Source organism: Ictalurus punctatus, chromosome 9, assembly GCF_001660625.3.
Source record: "Ictalurus punctatus breed USDA103 chromosome 9, Coco_2.0, whole genome shotgun sequence".
NCBI classification, from domain to species: domain Eukaryota; kingdom Metazoa; phylum Chordata; class Actinopteri; order Siluriformes; family Ictaluridae; genus Ictalurus; species Ictalurus punctatus.
The window spans coordinates 18,132,501-18,151,733 of record NC_030424.2 but is presented as its reverse complement, the minus strand read 5'-3'; the positions used below and the strand labels follow the sequence as shown (position 1 = coordinate 18,151,733).

The 19,233-nt window shown below is 39.1% G+C and overlaps 1 protein-coding gene across 3 annotated transcripts in view; it reads left to right on the top strand.

The window, feature by feature from the left end:
* Positions 1 to 19,233, top strand: part of mipol1 (mirror-image polydactyly 1) — a 49,721-nt gene that overhangs the window by 16,967 nt on the left and 13,521 nt on the right. For 2 of the 3 annotated variants that reach the window (XM_017476399.2, XM_017476398.3), the window contains 8 exons: positions 242 to 336; positions 2,535 to 2,742; positions 3,412 to 3,547; positions 5,119 to 5,224; positions 7,792 to 7,921; positions 10,956 to 10,989; positions 11,308 to 11,478; positions 15,378 to 15,479. In XM_017476399.2, coding sequence (XP_017331888.1) covers positions 242 to 336; positions 2,535 to 2,742; positions 3,412 to 3,547; positions 5,119 to 5,224; positions 7,792 to 7,921; positions 10,956 to 10,989; positions 11,308 to 11,478; positions 15,378 to 15,479 — 982 coding nt within the window. The remainder of the gene's footprint in view (positions 1 to 241; positions 337 to 2,534; positions 2,743 to 3,411; positions 3,548 to 5,118; positions 5,225 to 7,791; positions 7,922 to 10,955; positions 10,990 to 11,307; positions 11,479 to 15,377; positions 15,480 to 19,233) is intronic. The other variant, XM_047157688.2, reaches the window with a different exon arrangement.

Genomic DNA, 19,233 nt, shown 5'->3' with positions numbered 1-19,233 from the left:
TTTTCTAATGAAAGCAATTAATATGTTGCCACAATTATATTTTTGTCTACAACACTGATTTCAAACATTTTATCATACACCTTCAGATCAAAAGATTTTTAAGATCATGAGAAACATTTCAGTCAAGTGTCTCCAAACTTTTGACCAGTAGTGTACAACATCTCTAGAAAGGAGATACTTTGAACTATATTTCATGCTATTGACGTCTTACTTGTCCTCTTTGCTGGTGTGATGTTTTCAGGTTCTGTAGTCAGGGCTTCAGTCCAGATATCTCACAAGCTACGTTGGAGACAGTGGCCCCGGAGAAAAAGCTGAAAGGTATTTTGTTTTCAAAAGGTAATTATGTAATTGATTCTTATTCATGGTCTTGTGCATTTCTGTTTTACTCTTTTGTCAAATAAACTACATGTAATGTTTCTATGAATCCAAAGATAAATAAGTAAATTGTAGAAAAATAGTGTTTGTCCGTTGACAGCATTGTCTATTTCTCATGTGCTCGCTCTATTGTGTGTTTTGGATAAATGTGCTACTCCATAATTCTTTTGTTTCTTTTTTTTTTTTCTCACACAAAAGCATTTGTCTGTTTTGAACAAATGGCTCAAGATTTCGAAAAGAGCCTCCTTGTTTGCCTGCGTGCTGTTCCATGAAATACATAAACATTTATTTACAAGTGTAAATCACCTTCAACCACTGTGTCAGTCTGTCGTGTAATAACTTTGCGTAGGCCATAATGCTATGGCAGAGCCACTATTTAGATAAACTGGTTGGAATGACAACACATGTATTTACCCACCCTTCACCAAACACTCCCGATGCGCAAATTTATTCTGACACTCTGCTCAAATATACATTTGGACTCTTGCTAAACCACTTCTAGCTCTTACTCACCACACAGATTTTTAATAACCACTAGGACAGAGACTGGAAAAATAGCAACTTTGTAATAATTATTAGTATATAAATTGTTTTTGTTATTAATTGGTTTTAATTACTTATTTATTTTGATATATATTTTTTCTCTGTCTGTTATCAGGTGCTGCAATGTAATGACAGTTAATACTACTTATGACACAAAATGTGATTTTTTAAAATTTATTTATTTTTTCTCTCTCTGCACCAAGTTTATTTTGAATTTCCTCCTGGCAAGTTCCCACAGGAAATAACTTTGGTCTTCTCCACAGTTAGATTAAAAGCCTGTTCTCCCATTTGTGAGGAAATGCTACTTTAAACACACTCGTACTTGGTTGCAGCTCAGCTCCGTTTTGAGAGAGGGGCAATAAAATTAAAGAAGTAACCCAGGTTAAGGAACAATGTATCGAGAAGTCGCATATTTGCCATGTGACAAAGGGCTTATATAAGTGTGTTTGGCATTATTATTCATGGTTGAATTTGGTGTTTGCACTGGTGAGTCTTACAGAGAATACTAATAACTGTCTCCAGCAATCTTGAGACCAGAGCCCTAGCAACAAAGCTACGAGGCAGACCTCCCTGATCTCGACTTCAAAACCTGACCTTTCGCTAAATAATTGTGGCTGCTAAGCTGGAGCTTTTTGGACATCGTGGTTGCAAGGCTGTGACTCCTGCATCACATTGCATTTATTAATGCAGATGACACCCCCTTTCTTTTCCCCTCTCTCTTTTTCTAGGGACTGCGCTTTTGAAGCAGTGATGCGCTTTAAGTAGTCAATGTTTGAGAATGACTCAATTTGAATTGCATTGATGTTGAAATGATTTATGTATATTTTATAATGTACATAAGGGAGAGGCATTTTTCCCTGTGTAGCACTTGACCCTGGGCATTCGCTTTGAAATTGGCTTACAGAAAATTATTTATTTATTTTTTTCAAAATCATTTATGATTTTAAGGTTGCAAGTAATGCATTTCCCCTATTTTTATTTTTATATATTTTTTTACATCCGCTTTAATCATATTCTACTATGATTGGATGATTGTATAGAGTGTAAATGACTTCGCTGTGTTAATGGCTGCTCTAGTGATTTTGATGGAGTGTGAATAGTGAGAGGTTTTGGTGCAGAGGTGGTGAGAGAGTAAGCGAGAGGCCCAACCCTCAGCAGGAGAACAAAGCGAATCCTCAGAAAGGCTGCCAGCGAGACAGGCCTCTGTGTTTGTCTCCTAGCCTGCGACTCTGGCCCTGAGCGCTACAGAAACATTGACAGAGGAGCATGCTTCCCCTTGCTGCCAGTCATTCAGCCTGGCCCACCACATTCCCCCGTGAAAGATGACCAGACCCAGTTTCCTTTTTGGAGAGCTGACGCAAAGCAGCCAAAAACCAACAGAGCTGCTTTTCAGCTGTCAGACCTTCTTCTCAAACTGGGAGAATGAGAGTCTTGCGCGTTACATTGTGGCATGACGTTTTTCTCTGCATAGTTTTGCTATTTCATGGGTGACACTTTTCACAAACCAGTGTGATCAATTCAATTGCTCCTTACACAGAGAACAAGAGGAAATGAATCATTTTGTCTGAATAAAGCTTTCAGTCTTATTATAATACACTCGTCTCCTTCTTACTCAGGTCCTGACTCTCCCAGGGCTAGAGAAGACCCAGTGCGTATACCTTCTCCACCACCGCCACCACCCCTACCAGCCACAGTTAGAAATCTAGAGGAGGTGATGCTGTCCCACCAGAGAGCCGACACACAGCACAGCCTGGACGGAGAGGAGACAGACAACAGGGCTGCCAGCAAAACACCCTGTGTTACACCTGAGTCAGCAGGATCCAGGTCAGCACACTGGGCAGGATGAAACAAGAATATTGTCCTATTATTACATGCAAACGCTCATAGACAGGCAGATAGATGATTCAGTGCTGGGAGAAAATCCACAGAATTCATTAAGAAAACGGATACTTTGCGCTATCTTGCACAACATGGTGGTCTACAGAAAGTTGTTCAGCACATAATGAATGCAGATGTTTTAGTTTCTGAATTCTCACTAACATGCATCTTGTCCTAGCGCCATAGTTGTTTAGCTTCACCTATCTTACATTTCACAACTAACACAGAATTAGTGTTTGTCCCTAAAGTATGTTTCCAGTAGTCCATGTCCATTGTGAGGTGGTTAAAAATAGACCAAAAAGTGAACGTTCTTTGATATCTGAAACATTGCATTTTCAGCATCTCTTTAATAAGAACTGAATCAAATTTGTGGTTTAAAAGAGAGAAGTAATTTACCTGCCAATACACCACAGTGATACTTTAATATTAGCTTAAAGGTCAACTGTATGATTTGCGTAATATCTCGAAAGTAAATAAGACGGTAATATTCTTGAAAGTTTGAAATTGCGTCCCTTGTGTATTTGATAATTGAATGTCAAAATGTGACAGATTCGTTTGTGTTGCCCGTAAGGGAGTTTAATAAGACCGTTTCTAATGAACTGTTGTCTTTTTCAGAGGACTCACAGATGAGGGCAATGAGAATTCCAAAGTTACTCATGAAACCAAAAGGCAAGTCCCATTCCTGGATAAAGAGAAGAACATTGCATTCCTATTGAAGGAGCTGGACTCGCTCAGAGATCTCAATAACAAGGTAAAACTATGCATTTTAAAGTGGATTCACTGCTTAAGATTAGGTTGTTTCAACAGGCCTTTTACCTATATTTGATTTCTGGCAACACACGTGTATATACAAAGGGGTGACAACAGAAAAACCATAATAAAGCGTCATTTTAAAGTGCTGTGTCACCAGAACAGCATTAGTATGTCCTGGTACAGATTCTACAAGTCTCTGGAAATGTACTGGAGTGATGAACAGCATTGTACCAAAAGATAATTAATGCTTTGATGGTGGTGGTGGTGGTGGTGGTGGAGAGCACTGTCTAGCACGTTAGTCCAAAACCACCACTAGGTGTTCAACTGGGTCTGGTGATCCTTTTCATCTCATCACACCATTCATTCAATGACCGCATGTGATGTGGGGATTGTTGTCCTGGAAGACACCACTTCTCTGATGATAAAAATGTTTCATCCTAGAATAAAAGTGATCCGTCAGAATGCAGGATTACAGTAGGACATTGGAGTTCTCAGCTTTAAATTACTTTTATTACTTCAGTGGTCATATAGATAGCACACTTTGATACCTTAAATGGGATTATGACTGTTTCAGAAAACCAAATCAGTTGGATTTTAGGACCGGTATCAGGTTATTCAGTGCATAGACACACTTAATCTGATATCTGTCCACAGATAACTTAAACGATCTGCCTGGAGATCAGCATATAGACAGCTCGAGAAAAGACAGTATTGGGTACAATATGCAACCATAAGAACTTGCAGCAAAGCACCTTCCTCTTTTCTTCTTCTATTTTGTGCATGTTAAAATATTAAATTAAAAAAATATTTATTAATTTTGCAACACACACATTTTGCTATTTCAAAGTACATTAATAACATCACTACTTATAGAGACCCTACCAGAAAATACATTATTGACACATTGGCTAGGAATTTTCCAGTTTTCAGATTACTTAAGTGCACGTAAACACATTGATCAGCGTATTGCCATGTGTCGTGCAGGTCTTTTGTTGCGTCCTGTGGCTGTCACTGTGACTATCTTTGCTCGTCTGGAAACTCTTCCATAATGGGCTGGATTGGAGAAGCCCACTGACACAACTGTAATTGATGTCCTGGGTTTGCAAGTAGCTGTGACTCCTGACAGAAAGGCAGGAACATGTCCTGAGAGTGTTTTCACTGGCAGGGATGTGAGAGAGCTCTTTGAGGGTTCTAGCCCCGTCCACCCGTATTTAAAAAGTGGAGTTGGGACAAAAACAAACTGGGTGAAAAATATTTAAGACAGGAGGTTAAAGCTATCATTTAGAAACCTGTAAAGTATCACTCTCCAATTCGATTTATTGCCACGTCACAGCAGTTCCTCTTTTTTATTAGCGGTCGATAAATAATGTGCCAGAGAGGTTAGTGCTGCAATTACCAAAGAGCAAATGGGAACAGTCTGAATGGTTGTATGGGATTCACTTTGTTAAGGGACAGAAATGCTGGCGGTTGCCAGAACACTGTTTGATTCCATTCCTGAAGGGAGGTGACACATTGCTGTGTGTGTGTGTGTGTGTGTGTGTGTGTGTGTGTGTGTGTGTGTGTGTGTAGCTCCAGGACAAGCTTGCCCTGAAGGAGAAGGAGCTTGAGACTTTGCGATTGGACAGCCAGCTTCAGGAAGAGAAACTTGGGGCCCATGCATGTGAGCGAGCTGCAGGTACGGAAGAAGACAATGATGAACGATGAGTATTTGACGCAGCAAAACTGAGGAATTGTAGTGTTTACTAATAGACCTCGAAACACACGGTGCTATTTTGCATTGGATTTTGTCTGACATTTATTAATGTACATTAATGTAAATTGGTTTGGGTTTTTTTTTTCGGGTTTTTTCCCTTTTTTTTATAAACACATTTGGACAAGCAAACATTTTATCCTCATCTTTGAAACAGTTCCTATTAATGAAGATGATATACTTGAACAAAAAACACAAGGAAAATTAGCTTTTCCAGTAATTTATTCAACAGGAATATCAATAGATGTGATATTCTTCTGTGGAAAAAGTAAGTACACCCTTGGCCTCAGAAGCTAGTATTGCTCTCTTTAGAAGAAATAATGTTTTGTAGGCATTTTGCATAATTGTCCACCAGGCTTGCTGGACTTTTTGACCACTCTTCCATGCAATATTCTTTCAGTTGCAAGATGTTTGAGAGTTTTCCTGCATGTACGGCCTGTTTCAAATCCCCCACAACATTTCAGTGAGATTCAAATAGGGGCTTTGACTAGGCCATTCCATAACCCTCCATTTCTTCTCCTTGATCCATTCCTTGGTGGATTTTCTAGTGTGCTTAGCATCATTATCCTCCTGAAAGGTCCACTTTCAGTTCAACTTCAACTTTCAGCAGATCTCCTTGCATTGTCTTCAAGCACTCTTTTGATATGATGCAGAATTCATAGTTGAATCAATGAATGCAAGCTGTCCAGTCCCTGAGGCAGTGAAGCAAACCCAAACCATAACTTTCCACCACCGTGCTTCATAGTTGGTGCTTCTCCTGAAAAGGTGTCTTTGGTCACTGCCAAACATGTCTGCTATTACTGTGACCAAACAACTCTATCTTTGATTCGTCTGTCCAGAACACATTATTCCAAAAGGCCTGGTCTTCGCCTATTTGCTCATTGGCAAACTGTAGTCTTGCAAAGGCTTTTTTTTCCTGGCACACCTCCCATGCAGGTCAAATTTGTGCAATATCTTTCTGATTGTAGAAGCGTGCACTTTGACACCAACAGTTGGTTGGACAGACCCCTTTCCAGACTCACAGGCATCAACAACTTTTTTCTGAAGACCTTTTAGAACTCTTTTAGAACTCTTTAAATCTTGGCATTATGACACCACACACCTCAATAACAAAGGGAACACCGGACACTAGATGAGAGGGGTATAAATAAGACAGGTTGCACCTGCACTCCCTAAGCAGGTTCTGATCACTGGCACCCAGTCAGAGAGACCTGAAGTCTTTCACTGTTATAATAATTATCCATTCATTAGGCATACACACAACTATCAGAGCAAATCAGGCTACATTGTTGCAAATTGTTTTAATTGAATTTGCTTGCTGCTCATCTTTGCTAAACAAATATTTAAATCTGTTCATGGTGGTTCTTTTTTTTTTAACCATCCAGAAAACTGTCCATCATACTTTTGATAAATTAAAGACACAAGACATATAGAGCACAATTAGGAATCCAAATGTTCATTTAATAATCAAATGAACATGCATGTATTTGCCATCCTCATTTTAATATAATTTGCATGGTTCAGGAAGGCAGTGTTTAAAGAACAAATTCTACCAAAAATGCTATATTGATTTTCCTTACTGAACTTTGGCATGACTTAGCTGGAGGCTGCGTGTTTATCATTAAACCAGCTCAGAGAGGGGAATTAGATGTTAATGGATGTCAGTGCTACTTTCAGTGGGCTTCAAAGTAACGTAAGGGATAGTGTGATTCGAAAAGCTTGTGGATCTGATCAGACAGTCTCAGTGTGTGATTATTTTAGGAACAGGATGGAGTTGGCCAGAGTATACCACGTGAGGAATGTAAGCAGGGCAAAAAAGCACACTTTAGTCTGCTCAAATTCTACAAAAGATGAATATCAGAAAAGTTTTTTTCCTCTCAATTCAAAGCTTAGAAAATAGTTTAGGCACTAAGCTTAGGTAAAGTTTGTTAATTCAATATATACATTTAGATGTATTAAATATAAGGCTGATGGATACAAGTTTTGTGTTGTTTTGGCAAATATATTGCTTTCCATCAATTCTCAAAGTACCAGCCTGGTACTGAAGCCTTCTGGTCACAAACAGTATGCCTGTCCTGTGTATGAGTAGTGTGAAATGGTTTCTGACATGAGCCGTGTGTAATTGCTTGTTCTCCCTTTAAAGTAGTAAAGTGGTAAACCAGGGTGTTTTGATGCTGAAATTTTCCTTATAGAATGCCACTCTTGGACTTGACTCTGACTGCAAGGTACATCACAGCTGCTGTTTTTATTAGTCTGGGCACACATGTGTCAAACCTGAGCAGAGGCAGCCATCTCAAAATGAGGCTCACTTATAGTTATTAATACCTTTGCCACAGTGTTTCAGTAGCAATAACCTTTTTCCCGAGGAGCTTAGCCTTGTTATTGTGCAGCTGGAACACTGGTTTTGGCAATACAACAGTAATAACCACCCATCTCTGTCTTACACTTTCTCTCTCTCTGTCTGTCTTTCTTTCTGTCTCCAACTCTCTTAGCATTAGTGGAGGAGATTTATAAAGCTCAGAGGGAGAGGGACCAGGCTGTCATGGCCAGACTGCGGCTAGCTAATGAGGAGCGGGATGAGGCTCTTCTCCGAGCCAAGAAGCTTCACGAGGCAGTACTTGAGTATGGTGTTATATTATTTTATATTATATTGATTCATGCAACCCATTTAGCCACTTTGCCGAGTCTTTCTAGAAGATAGCAGGTCTGGGTATGTATCTGCTCACATTCAAATAGTCTTCTCATTTGTCCAAGCCCACTGAGTCTCCAAAGAGGACTGGGGTCAATCCAGTCTCGTTCTCGTTCAATCCACTGTTCTAGCAACGAGTTTCATTTTCAGAATTATGTAGAGTGCAAAGAACATATTATTGAGTTGAATCGTTGTTATTGAGTTCTTTTATTGTCCTATTAAACCACTGTTTGGCATCTTATTTAGACTTGTATTGAAGTGGATGAAGTAATAGTAAAGACCCAGAAGCCGCTGTAAAATGTACAAGAGGCTTTCCATTATATCTTTCAATTCAACCCTGTGTTACAAACCAATCTAAAATTTTCAGGCCTTTTGTACTGGTGCTTTAGGGCTTTGTGAAATGCACCCAGGGTGTGGGTTTGCTTGTCAGCCCTATGGGAGGCTGCTTTGTTCCTGCTGTTGCAGGACAAGCTGGATGAATGGACTCGGGGGGTGAGAAGGGTGAGGAGAGAGAAATCCAATATCGACTGGTTTGGAAATATATCAGACGGGTGTGACATTTCATAAGAGTCCCTTCACCCTAGTGCTGGCTTGTCAGTCAAAAGTTGCACTGCATAGGAAATCAATCAAGTCCTTCAGCTCAGCAGATATTTACCGTTAACACCCTGCCTCGACTGCCCTAATTAATGTGATGATCTTTTTCTGTTTGTCTAGTTTGCAGGTGCCGGCAGTTATAGGGTGAGACTGCTGTTCTTAAGTAGTGGGATCGTTTAAAGCTTAAAGCTTTGTGCACCTGTAAGAGATCGCGATAGATATAATGTCTTGGAAGTAATTATAATTTTACTTCAGGGTAGGGCTGCACGATTATGGTCAAAATGATAATCTCGATTATTTTGATCAATATTGAGATCTCGATTATTTATCACGATTATTCGTTGATTTTAGGGACAACATATTTTTATTGTACTTTCACATTTAAATAAACAGACCGCTGCTTTCACCTCCATATTGTGCTACATTCCTGCTAATGTACAAATCTTTGCATCAAATTAGACTGATCCTTAAAGAGCATCATCTCGTAGAAGCAAAATATTAATAAAATTGTACCCAAAATATAGGCTAAGTAAAAATGCCATCAATCAAATGAAAATATGTATCCAATATAACAATATGCAACTAAATGAAAACAATTCAGGCCTATGTAGAAAAGGCAATAACAGTGTTTACAGGAGGAGAGACGCAAGACAATTTCTTTTAGGAGATTACAAAAATTTAGGAGCACAGTTGAAGTTTAGTGTTTTTTTTGTTTTTTTTTAATAGAGATGGTAACGTTAATGTGCCACAATATAACACACAAGTAGGCATGAGAAAACTTGTCAATTATGACAGAATTTAGGAATATAGTGCGTGAATAATAAAAGATGGTGGTTGTGAAATCGGGAAGTTGAGAGAAGCAGATGATCTACAGTGTTACTCGTCATCATAATGGCTTGAAAAGCAGTGTGAAAGTAACTGTTGTGTGGTGTAGATGCATTTTGGACTTCCTGTAGTTTTTATTCCGATTGTATTATACAACTCCGAACAGGTCACTCGCACTGGTGCGAATAAATATTTATCATGTCGATCATGTTCATTTAATCATGGGCAGTCAAAATTGTAATCGCGATCGATATTTGATTAATTGTGCAGCCCTACTTCAGGGTATACAATTCAGTACATTTGAATTCTACGATTAGCAGTATTAGCAGGCATTTTCCACCCCATATCACCTAAATACTTTATTTATTTATTTATTTATTTATTTATTTATTTATTTTTACTTGTGTCTTGCTTTTACATATTAATAGTATTGTTTGCTACTCAATACGTCACCCACACTCATGTTTAATTTAGTGACAATTCCTCATATCACTCAACTAGGCTGCAGTAATTGAGTGGCATGAAATGCTTTTTCTGCCATTCTTTTGAACGCCAGATCACGATTCAAAATCTCATTATGCAAACATCTTTCTCAAAGCTGAATTGCAGTGCCCATATCAGCCTCCCTCTGGAAATGGTAATAGATAGCCAAGTATGTAGAATCCCATTATCGTTGGGAATCTATGGGAACTGGATTGGGAAGACACGTTTTAAAATCTTATTTTCACAGGTCACTGCTGGGTCTGTGTGTGAATGAGTATGTACCTTTATAATGGCAAGTGATCCATGTAATGCCTTTGTAAATTATATGAGCGGTTGTTGTTTTTCTGCCAGAGAAGGTCTGGAACAATCCGATTTACTCTCAATAGAGAGTGACCCTACAAGGATTACTGCATTTTCTCAGTAAATTGATCAGGTTCAAAAAGTAGACACATAGTCATGATGCTTACTTTATATATGCATATGTATTAGTTAGTTGATACATGTTAGAGAAATGTTTGTTAAATTGAAATAAGTGCAATAGATGACTGGGGCTTGTATTCTTGTGTAGTGCTGTAGGTTGCAGACCAGGTTTCTCATACAAATGGAAAATAAAACACACAGTGAAATATTTTTAAGTTGAATGTGTCTGTGATTCAGTAGGCACTGGGCTCCATAATTAAAGTTGTCTTTACCTTATAAAATGTTCTCTACCAGAAGGATCTAAACAGTTCAGACCTAATACTTATCGCTTCTTTTCTGCACATATGAACATTTGATCCCCGTGGTCATATAATGTAGTAAACATTAATATCTTAACAGTTCACTGTCAGTGCTGAGCAGAATGGGCATTATTGTGGAATAATAGCAGGGACTGGTGGCACTTTTAATATGCTGGAGTGTCTTCTGCACCACACAGAAAAACCAACAGAATGCAATTACTGGCTTTAGGAAGTGATCTCATTTTGCCAAGTGCTGGAAAGGAAACTGATGGAAGCTCACTACATTTCATTTCTGTCGTTCTCTCACTCTGTCTCCCCCTCCCTGCCTTGCACCCTTTTTCTCCAGGTTGGAGAATATTAACCCAGAGGAAACTGACATGGTAAGCCCTTGGAGAATTTCATGTGGTCTTGCAGGTTTTTCTCCATACCATTACAGTGAGATTGTGTTATATGAGAAAATGACCTGCTTATATCTAATTTAAGTTTTATTCTTTGTTTAAAGTCAGACACAAGAAACCTTTTAACAAGAATCAAATGATGATTGTTAACATAGAATAAACGTGAACATCATCTCGGCCTTCCTTTTTTTGTCCTACTAATAAAACCCTAAAAAAAAAAAAAAAGTAGTATATTTTTGCCCTATCTTGAAATTTGTATCCTTTCTGTGAATTAATGAAGTGTGTGTGTGTGTGTGTTAGGACCTGGAGGAGTTGCTCAACAGAGTGAGCAGTGCGGATTCTGCTTTGAGCATTGAGAAGAGTGGTATGGCCATCATGGAGCGCATTCAGAGGGCTAGGGAGCGCCGCTCTAAGATTACCTCTGAGGAGATGAAAGCTGTCATAGAGGAGCGAGACAATGCCTTAACCAAGGTAGGAATCGGTATCACAGTCAACACACACATCATGCTCCAGTCAGGGTCAGCCTTAACACACTTCGATTCTCAATACTTCACACACACTTGTCGTGTACCAAGCCTGAAATCTTTACGGCTCAGAAGAAGATCAAACACCTTTATTTAAATATTGACTGTTCACCATTCCTACTGCATTTTAACACCTCTGTAAGATGCCTTTGATAACCAGTCTATTATAGTGCATATTATACTGCATATAGTGTTTATTCACTGATCCGACCCTGATTTAAGAATCAACACAGCAACTACCTAATTCACATGTAGTGACAAATATTGCTGCATAACCTCAAATATTTGATATACCATTCCTACACGCATATTTCAATCAAATGAAAACAATCAATCAGGTAGCCAAATATTGACATCCAGATATTTTACTTTATTGCAAAGTTCAAACGTGGGCCAGTGTATTTGTTCACAATTCTTGGTTGATGGTTACTGGCCATATTACATAATGTCCCATAAAAGTCCATGATGCTTAATATTTTTACACTGGATTATTTTAAAGGCACTGTAAATATTGATTCTTATGAGCCGGTTATTAAAAATCACTGATTATCACTATTATCTTACAGTCACAGAATAAGTACTAAACTGTACCTTCCCCTGTTTGTGGGGTTGGTGGTTTGTGTATCTTTTCCTAGGATGGTGCATGTAGATAGGCAATTACCCTTGTATCAAAGGCAATAGTGCAAGGCAAGAGTGACACTATCATCACAGGTCACTCACATAAGCCACATAATGTAATTGAGAATTTATTCATTAAGTATTCTTCATACAAGCACAGATACAAAAATATGCAGCGATGACAACTTCTCAACTATTATTTATCCTTCCCAATAACTAATTAAGAGTCCCAAGACTCATCCTTGCTTCAATGGATAATCTCACCTGGATTTGTACCTGTTATGAAATGCTGTAATCATTAAGACTGTGCTGTGCTCATTACAGGATTCTTATATTATTATCTTATAGTATTCTCATACTGAACATCATTTCAAAACATGTACTGTTTGCGTCTACTTGCGTAACTGCATACTGTAATGAGTTATGATCAAACTATCCGGTGTCACCCAGAAGAGGATGAGTTCTCTTTAGAATCAAGTTCCACTCAAGGTTTCTGCCTTATGTCTTCCCAGGGAGCCTCTGGCTTGTTCGTTTAGGATCTAAATCTATATGCAGAATAGGCAGATAAAGCTGCGTAAACAGCTATTGTTAAAAGTGAAAAAACATTTAATTGAATTAAAGAGCAAGACATGTATTACAATTGATGAATCAACATGATACTTAAAGGGGGGAAAATCCTCAACATGGTTAGAAATTCATCTGTGTAGGTGGTCGCAGACTGAGGTCTACTCCATTTTCCTCTGCTCGGATATCTCCGGCCAGATATTTCAAGGAATATTTATTATTGGGGTCCTTGCTGCAGCATTCCCAGTGGGAGACCTGCCTGGATACAAGACAGAAAAGGCAAGCATGTGGAGAAGAAAGGCAGCACAGCAGACTGAGTCTGTGCTATGCTGCTTCAGTACCTCCGCTGAAGGAAAGCTGTCTCTCTTTCTGCACACATCCTCTTGCTGTTTATAGAAACTCACATATGGATGATTACTGAGTCTGGCACATGAGAAAACTCTTCAATTACTTTTTTTTCTTTTTTTTTTCTTACCTAGACCAAACTCTGTTCTGAACTTCACTGCTATTTCTCCATATTCAGTCTGTTAGCATGAAGTCACTACATTCTGATTTTGGATTTATGCCTTTTTTATAATCTGTCTCACAGTTTCATGCATACACATATTTTATATAGTGTACTTGTGTATAAACTCTTCTTATTGTGTCCTCCATTTTAGAGATAAGTGAACCTCATATTATAAGTCCCAGTATATGGAATGATCTACAATCTGTAGAAAATGGTAGACTGAGTAAGCAGAGTTAACCTCTCCAGTGCAAATGCAACTCCACCCAATCCCCCAACCTATCTGAGATTTCTATGAAATAGTGCCCTGATTTTTCAGCAAGGCCAAAAACCCATCTACAGGGCAATTTCAGAAGTATGTTGCAAACGCTGGCCTAATCCCTCTGAGGCAGAGATGGGTCCCCTCTCTATCCTTAAGGATTTCTCTCTCCCCTGCCGCTTCTCCCATCCCTCTCTTCATCTCGCAGGGATTAGCTGCCGGCAGCAGGCAGAGGGCCGCCACATCCCTCCGGCCTGCTGGAATATGAAAAGCTGGATAAGTGTTGGGAGAAATAAATCTTATTCTCACTTTCCTCCTATCCTTGAAGTGAATGCTCAGAATAAGATGTGCTTCGTTATGTCCCTGCGCCTGATACGCTTATTGAATTTCTCCTGATATTGATAGACTGCTGATGTTAAAGTAAGAGTGGAAATGAAATCACCTCTCTAGATGATTTAAGCCATTCTGAATGTTCTTGAAATCATTTTCTGTGGATTTGCCCCCTCACTCAGTTTGCTATTATGTGGCTTTAATGTACTCATACCGACTGTAATTGTCTATTGAAATTCAGTGATTCAGAATCGACTGACTGATTCATGGTGGTAAATTCGAGAGCCTAACTTGGTTAATATGTCTGCTTGTATGCCTCATTTCTCTCAGACTGTGGCTATTTTTGGGGGGCTAGCAGCAGGAAAGGCCTTTGCGTCAGAACAGAGGTGCATTCTGATTTAAATACGTTTCCCCCAAAAAACATCTGTTGCCTGAGAGCCATAACTCAGACTGACACTAAAGAGGAGCTGTGTGTTTTGTCTGAACGGCAGCGATATTATTTTAGTCTGCAGAGGAAAGGGCCGGGAGTGGGCTCGGTGGCTGAAAGGCTTGTTTGCGTGGACACTGGGCTTTGTGGCAGCTGGATGTCGAAACACTGGGACTTGTCAGGCAGCGAGGATGGTTTACATTCCTAGTAAGTGTCCTTCAGTCTTGGTATGTGCACACGGAGAAGAGCACATATGGACTGGTCTAAAACAACTCGGCTTACAATAATACTCAGCAAGGGGCTGTCGCATAACAGTGTTTATACTGTCTGTTGCTCAGTCTGTCTGTTAGTGCTGCTTTCAGTCCTATTGCTGTGTAAGAAAAGAGCGACTGAAGCAGAATGTATTAGGGTTAGATTTTCATGCGTGTTATATATAGTTGATCATTACAGTATGTAGCTGCAACTGATTTTCACTAATATATGGATGGTATAGCTAAATATTTTAACAAACACATCCATACCTTAAATTGTGTGTCTTTTCTCAAACCAAAGTTTTCTTATATAATATTTTGAAATACACCACAAATGAATGTGTTTCTCTAAGGATTACATACAGAGAGAGTAATATCAGTAGTGTGTGCTTTACAGTAAATGTAATAACAACTAAGTCTGAGGGCTAGTATCCTGCTGAGATTTCACCTCTCGTTGAACAGCTTTAGTTACACACTGTTTCAGTGCAACATGCTCTTACTGAGTCTGCAAGGCACACTGTAAATATTAGTTCAGTTCTGTATGTTAAATAATAATACTGTATAAATTGTGAACAGGGTGCAAAGTTTATTTATTTTACTCAAAATACAAACAGTGTGTAAATAAAAAGGCCAGATCTGGTATAAACATGAACAATGCATTGAGTTTGACCTTTTCTTTGTCCATGAATGCATGTACTGTTTGGATAGGCGATCAGTCCAGAAAGAAGCTTCCATTTGAATGAGAAAAATGATGAAGAGATACTTGAACGAAGATGAATCATCAGAGAAAGAGGATTCCAGAAGAGCTGCTTGTTCTCATTCCCAGGTTCATATATGTTGTGATGTATTCCAAGTGCTTCTTGTCTAAGTGTCTAAATCTGCCTCTCTGCAGTGTAAGCGCCTCGAGCAAGAGCTTCTTCACACCAGAGAGCTGCGCCAAACCAACAACACCTGTCACTTGAACATGGCATACAACCAGGAACGGGTGCGCAAGGTACATTTACAGCATTTGGCAGGCGCCCTTACCCAGATCGACTTACATTTTATTTCATTTATATATCTGAGCAGTTGAGGGTTAAGAGCATTGCTCAAAGGCCCAACAGTGGTGACTCGTCAGTGCTGGGGTTTGAACTCATGACCTTCCTATCAGTATCCCAATTAGGAGCCCAATGTATTAACAAGTAAAAAACATACACACCTAACAACACCTTGTGCAGTATATTCTTAAAAATGGTCCCCCCGACCCAGATTAACCCCCATACGCTGACAGCCCTCAATCATCAGCCCATTAACTAATCAGGCCTATTATTTATTAACTTTTATTGATTTAGAGCTGGGCTGGCAGTGATTAGTGGGACCATAGTGGTAGTGTTACACAGGGTTTTAAGGTGACGGAGCGTTCAGCGAGCTGCGATGCCTCGCTACATGTCTGTCTGGGAGGAGCAGGGCAAACACAGCCCTGTTTGATTTGCTGTATTTATCTGATGCAGCCAGAGCCCTTGAGTTAAATGCAGAGTGCTGTAAAAGGGCCGTCATTAGATAGAGCTGAGTAAACACACTCCAAGAGAGTGAGAGAGGACATTTCACCAGGGGAGCAGTGTCAGGGCCACGACCTGGGACACTGCCCCATGTACACCGATTTCACATTAACTCCCCAACACACATTGGTAGGATGTGTATGAGCCACATTCTACTGAGGTATAAGGTGTTAACCCATTATTTATATAAGATATATCCATCTTCTTTCAGCAAGCTTCATGGTGCAAATATGTAGTTTTCACCTTTTACGCAGTTTTAATTTTGGTATATACAGTAAATTGCTGATTTATGAGCAAAATCCCTCCTTAATGTACAGATATTAAATATAATTTGTTAATTGATTCAGATACGTATGGAGTCAGATACGTTTTTTTGTTTTGTTTTTTACAGTGTAGGGGGGTATTGGTTTCATAATCTATCATGCACATGATTTCCTGTGTAGTCTTTACATGTATGCAAATCATCCTGTGTTTGCACATAAATATTTGTAGTTGGATTTGTAGATTATGTTGTTTGGTAAAGTGACAATCTTTTTTTTATTGAATCAGTGTAATCCATTGGCCTGACAGTGTAATGGTATTAGTCAATTAAAAACACTCTTCATTTATTTGGAATTGTAGCTAAAATTGTTGGTCATGGTTGTGACATGGTCTTGGTTACAAATACTAAGCATGTATGAAAATCTACTTCATGAAAGTCCAGTTTGAGTCTTAGGTCAAAGCTTTCCAAGGACTTCCAACATGTTCTGATTTTACAATTAAGGTGGTTAGCAGAATGGCTTATTAGGAAATATATTAAATTTTGTTATTAATGTAGCACTTGGTTTTTCTTTAAATCCCCTTAATTACAGATTGACTCTTGGGATTACAGAGCGGGGTTTTTAATTTAAAATGAAATGGGAACAGCTGTCGAAAAATTACTCAACAGTGCTAGGAACATATCCACAAAACAATTTAAAAATGAGCAGGACTTCTACTCATCGACTGACATTTTGTTTAAAAAAAGAGAGAGAGCATAGCATAGAAAATGTTGTACAAAACCCCTATTCAAAAATCTTTATATCAAATTTGGAGCACATAAGCTTTTAGAGATTTATTCAGGATGAATATTAAGAGCTAGGTTTTAAACTGTCACTCATATCGTTAACACTGTTAACTGTAAAAAAAAAAAAAAAAAAAAAATTGTAATTATGGAACAAGGAGTAAGAAACTTGACAGGTGGCAGGATGGTATCATACTGTATTTCGCAAAGTAAGCAGGTTACTCGCCAAGAAATTGTCACTTTGAGTTTCAGTTGGAGAAAACCTGAGGCTATTCACTCTTATCTCTTATTGCATCTCTGTTTTACCTTTGCATCTGTACGGGAACCTGTTCAGCAGCCATTTCAGACCTTTACTGAATGGATATGAGGTGTGTGTGTTTGTGTGTGTGTGCGCATGTGTGTATGTGCACGTGCGTGCGTGTGCATGAGGCTTTCGGGAGCTCTAAATGCCTAGGGTGGAGTGCCAGTGTGGGGGTTGAGAATGGGTTTGAAGTGGCTGCGGAGGTCAGTAGAAGTGGGCTGTTGTTGAGGGCTTTGCCCTTGCCCTGAACCACCTGTGTTTGCTCTGCAGCTTTTCTCTCAGAGCACTGTCGGCCACACAGTGATCACACAAGCCTGCCCCGGTTCCCAAGCCGCTAACACACTAAACCGTTATTGCTGCTTCCTCTAACCCCTCAGAGATCAACCACCCCATCTAAACGGGATTCTTTTAAATAGATTTATTTGATTATATTGGACAAAATGAATATTGAACATTGTTTGTTCTCTATTTAATAAGACCTTTAATAAGGCCTTTTTTATCGTGAAATTTTTGCTCTTTTTGTAAATGGACGCGTTTGCTTGTAAGGCACTCAAAACAGGCCAGGCTTTTTCCATTATACCCTTCAAAGACGAGTGTTCCTCCTGATTTTCTTCCTTATCTTTGACCACCACTTTGCTCAGTAAATAATACTTGGGCATTAGACCAGTCATACTGTATGCCTGCTCTTCTGTATACATTTCTGTTTATCTGGCTCTAACAAGTGAGAATGCAGACTTGTTGTCTCAATGAGGAGATTCTCTTTATCAGGTGATTCTGAATGGAGAGTAATGTGGATTTGATCAAATTGCAATGCAGGAATCTGATTTCTCTTCATTAGAGAAGATGATTGATTAGTAAATAAGCAATGAAACTGGTTTGCTCTCAGAGTGCAGCAACACTGATGGTGTGTGTCACTGCTGACTCTCCCCACTGGGGCCGAAAGGCCATGCTCTGCCCAGCACTGCCCTACCCAGCAGCCTCTCCTAAAGGTCAAGGCAGCCACTCTCCTTTACACGGAGTAATCTCTCCAGGTTAAAACGCCACTCTGTGGACCTCATTTGGATAATATTATAATGAATGCTGATAAAATACATATGATTAAAAGAATCTGGCTTTGAAGCTGAGCTCCGCTCCCTGTTGGAGAAAAGTACATATTGACTTTAGAGGTTAGCGTCTTTTTGATGTTCTCTTTGACTTGCGAGACCTGCACTCCAGTAATTAGAACGATTGCGCTGCAGTGACAGAAGCTGCAAGCACTTAGGGCAAACGTGTTTATAGCACTCACCATACAGCAGTCGTTCTGCAACTCCAAAGCAGGTTAGTTTTTTCCTTCAGTACAAAACCCCTTTTTGAAAATAAAACCAACAGCTTAATTGTGAAGATAATTGCTTTTTCGTTTTACCTTTTTAGAAAGAATGTAGGTAAGAACATGTACTCAAATGACATGTGATGTGATAGGTTTATAACATGCAGTACATATTTGTGACACATCACTGAGAGTGTACACTGATATTGGGCAGTGGGGTTTTTTCTTAAATAAAATGCTTAGGTGAAATACAGTACAAGCTACAGTTTTTAAATAGAGACAGATCTTATATAATAATTTGAATGCTGAAATCCTACTGGAGAAGTCTGTACACAGCAGGATTGTAGGTTGAGCCCGATGTGTTATCACTCTAAGTGTATGGAGTAATACAGTACTCCTTTAGTCTGAAGATAAGGCACAGAGAATCCCATTCACCTATTCTATAACACAGGGGCAATTTATATCTCAACTCTACACTTTAACTCTCACTATAACAATAAAACACATTTATAACCCTGCTATCCAGCAGCATTGACTGAGTGTGAACCTGGACTTTTCAAT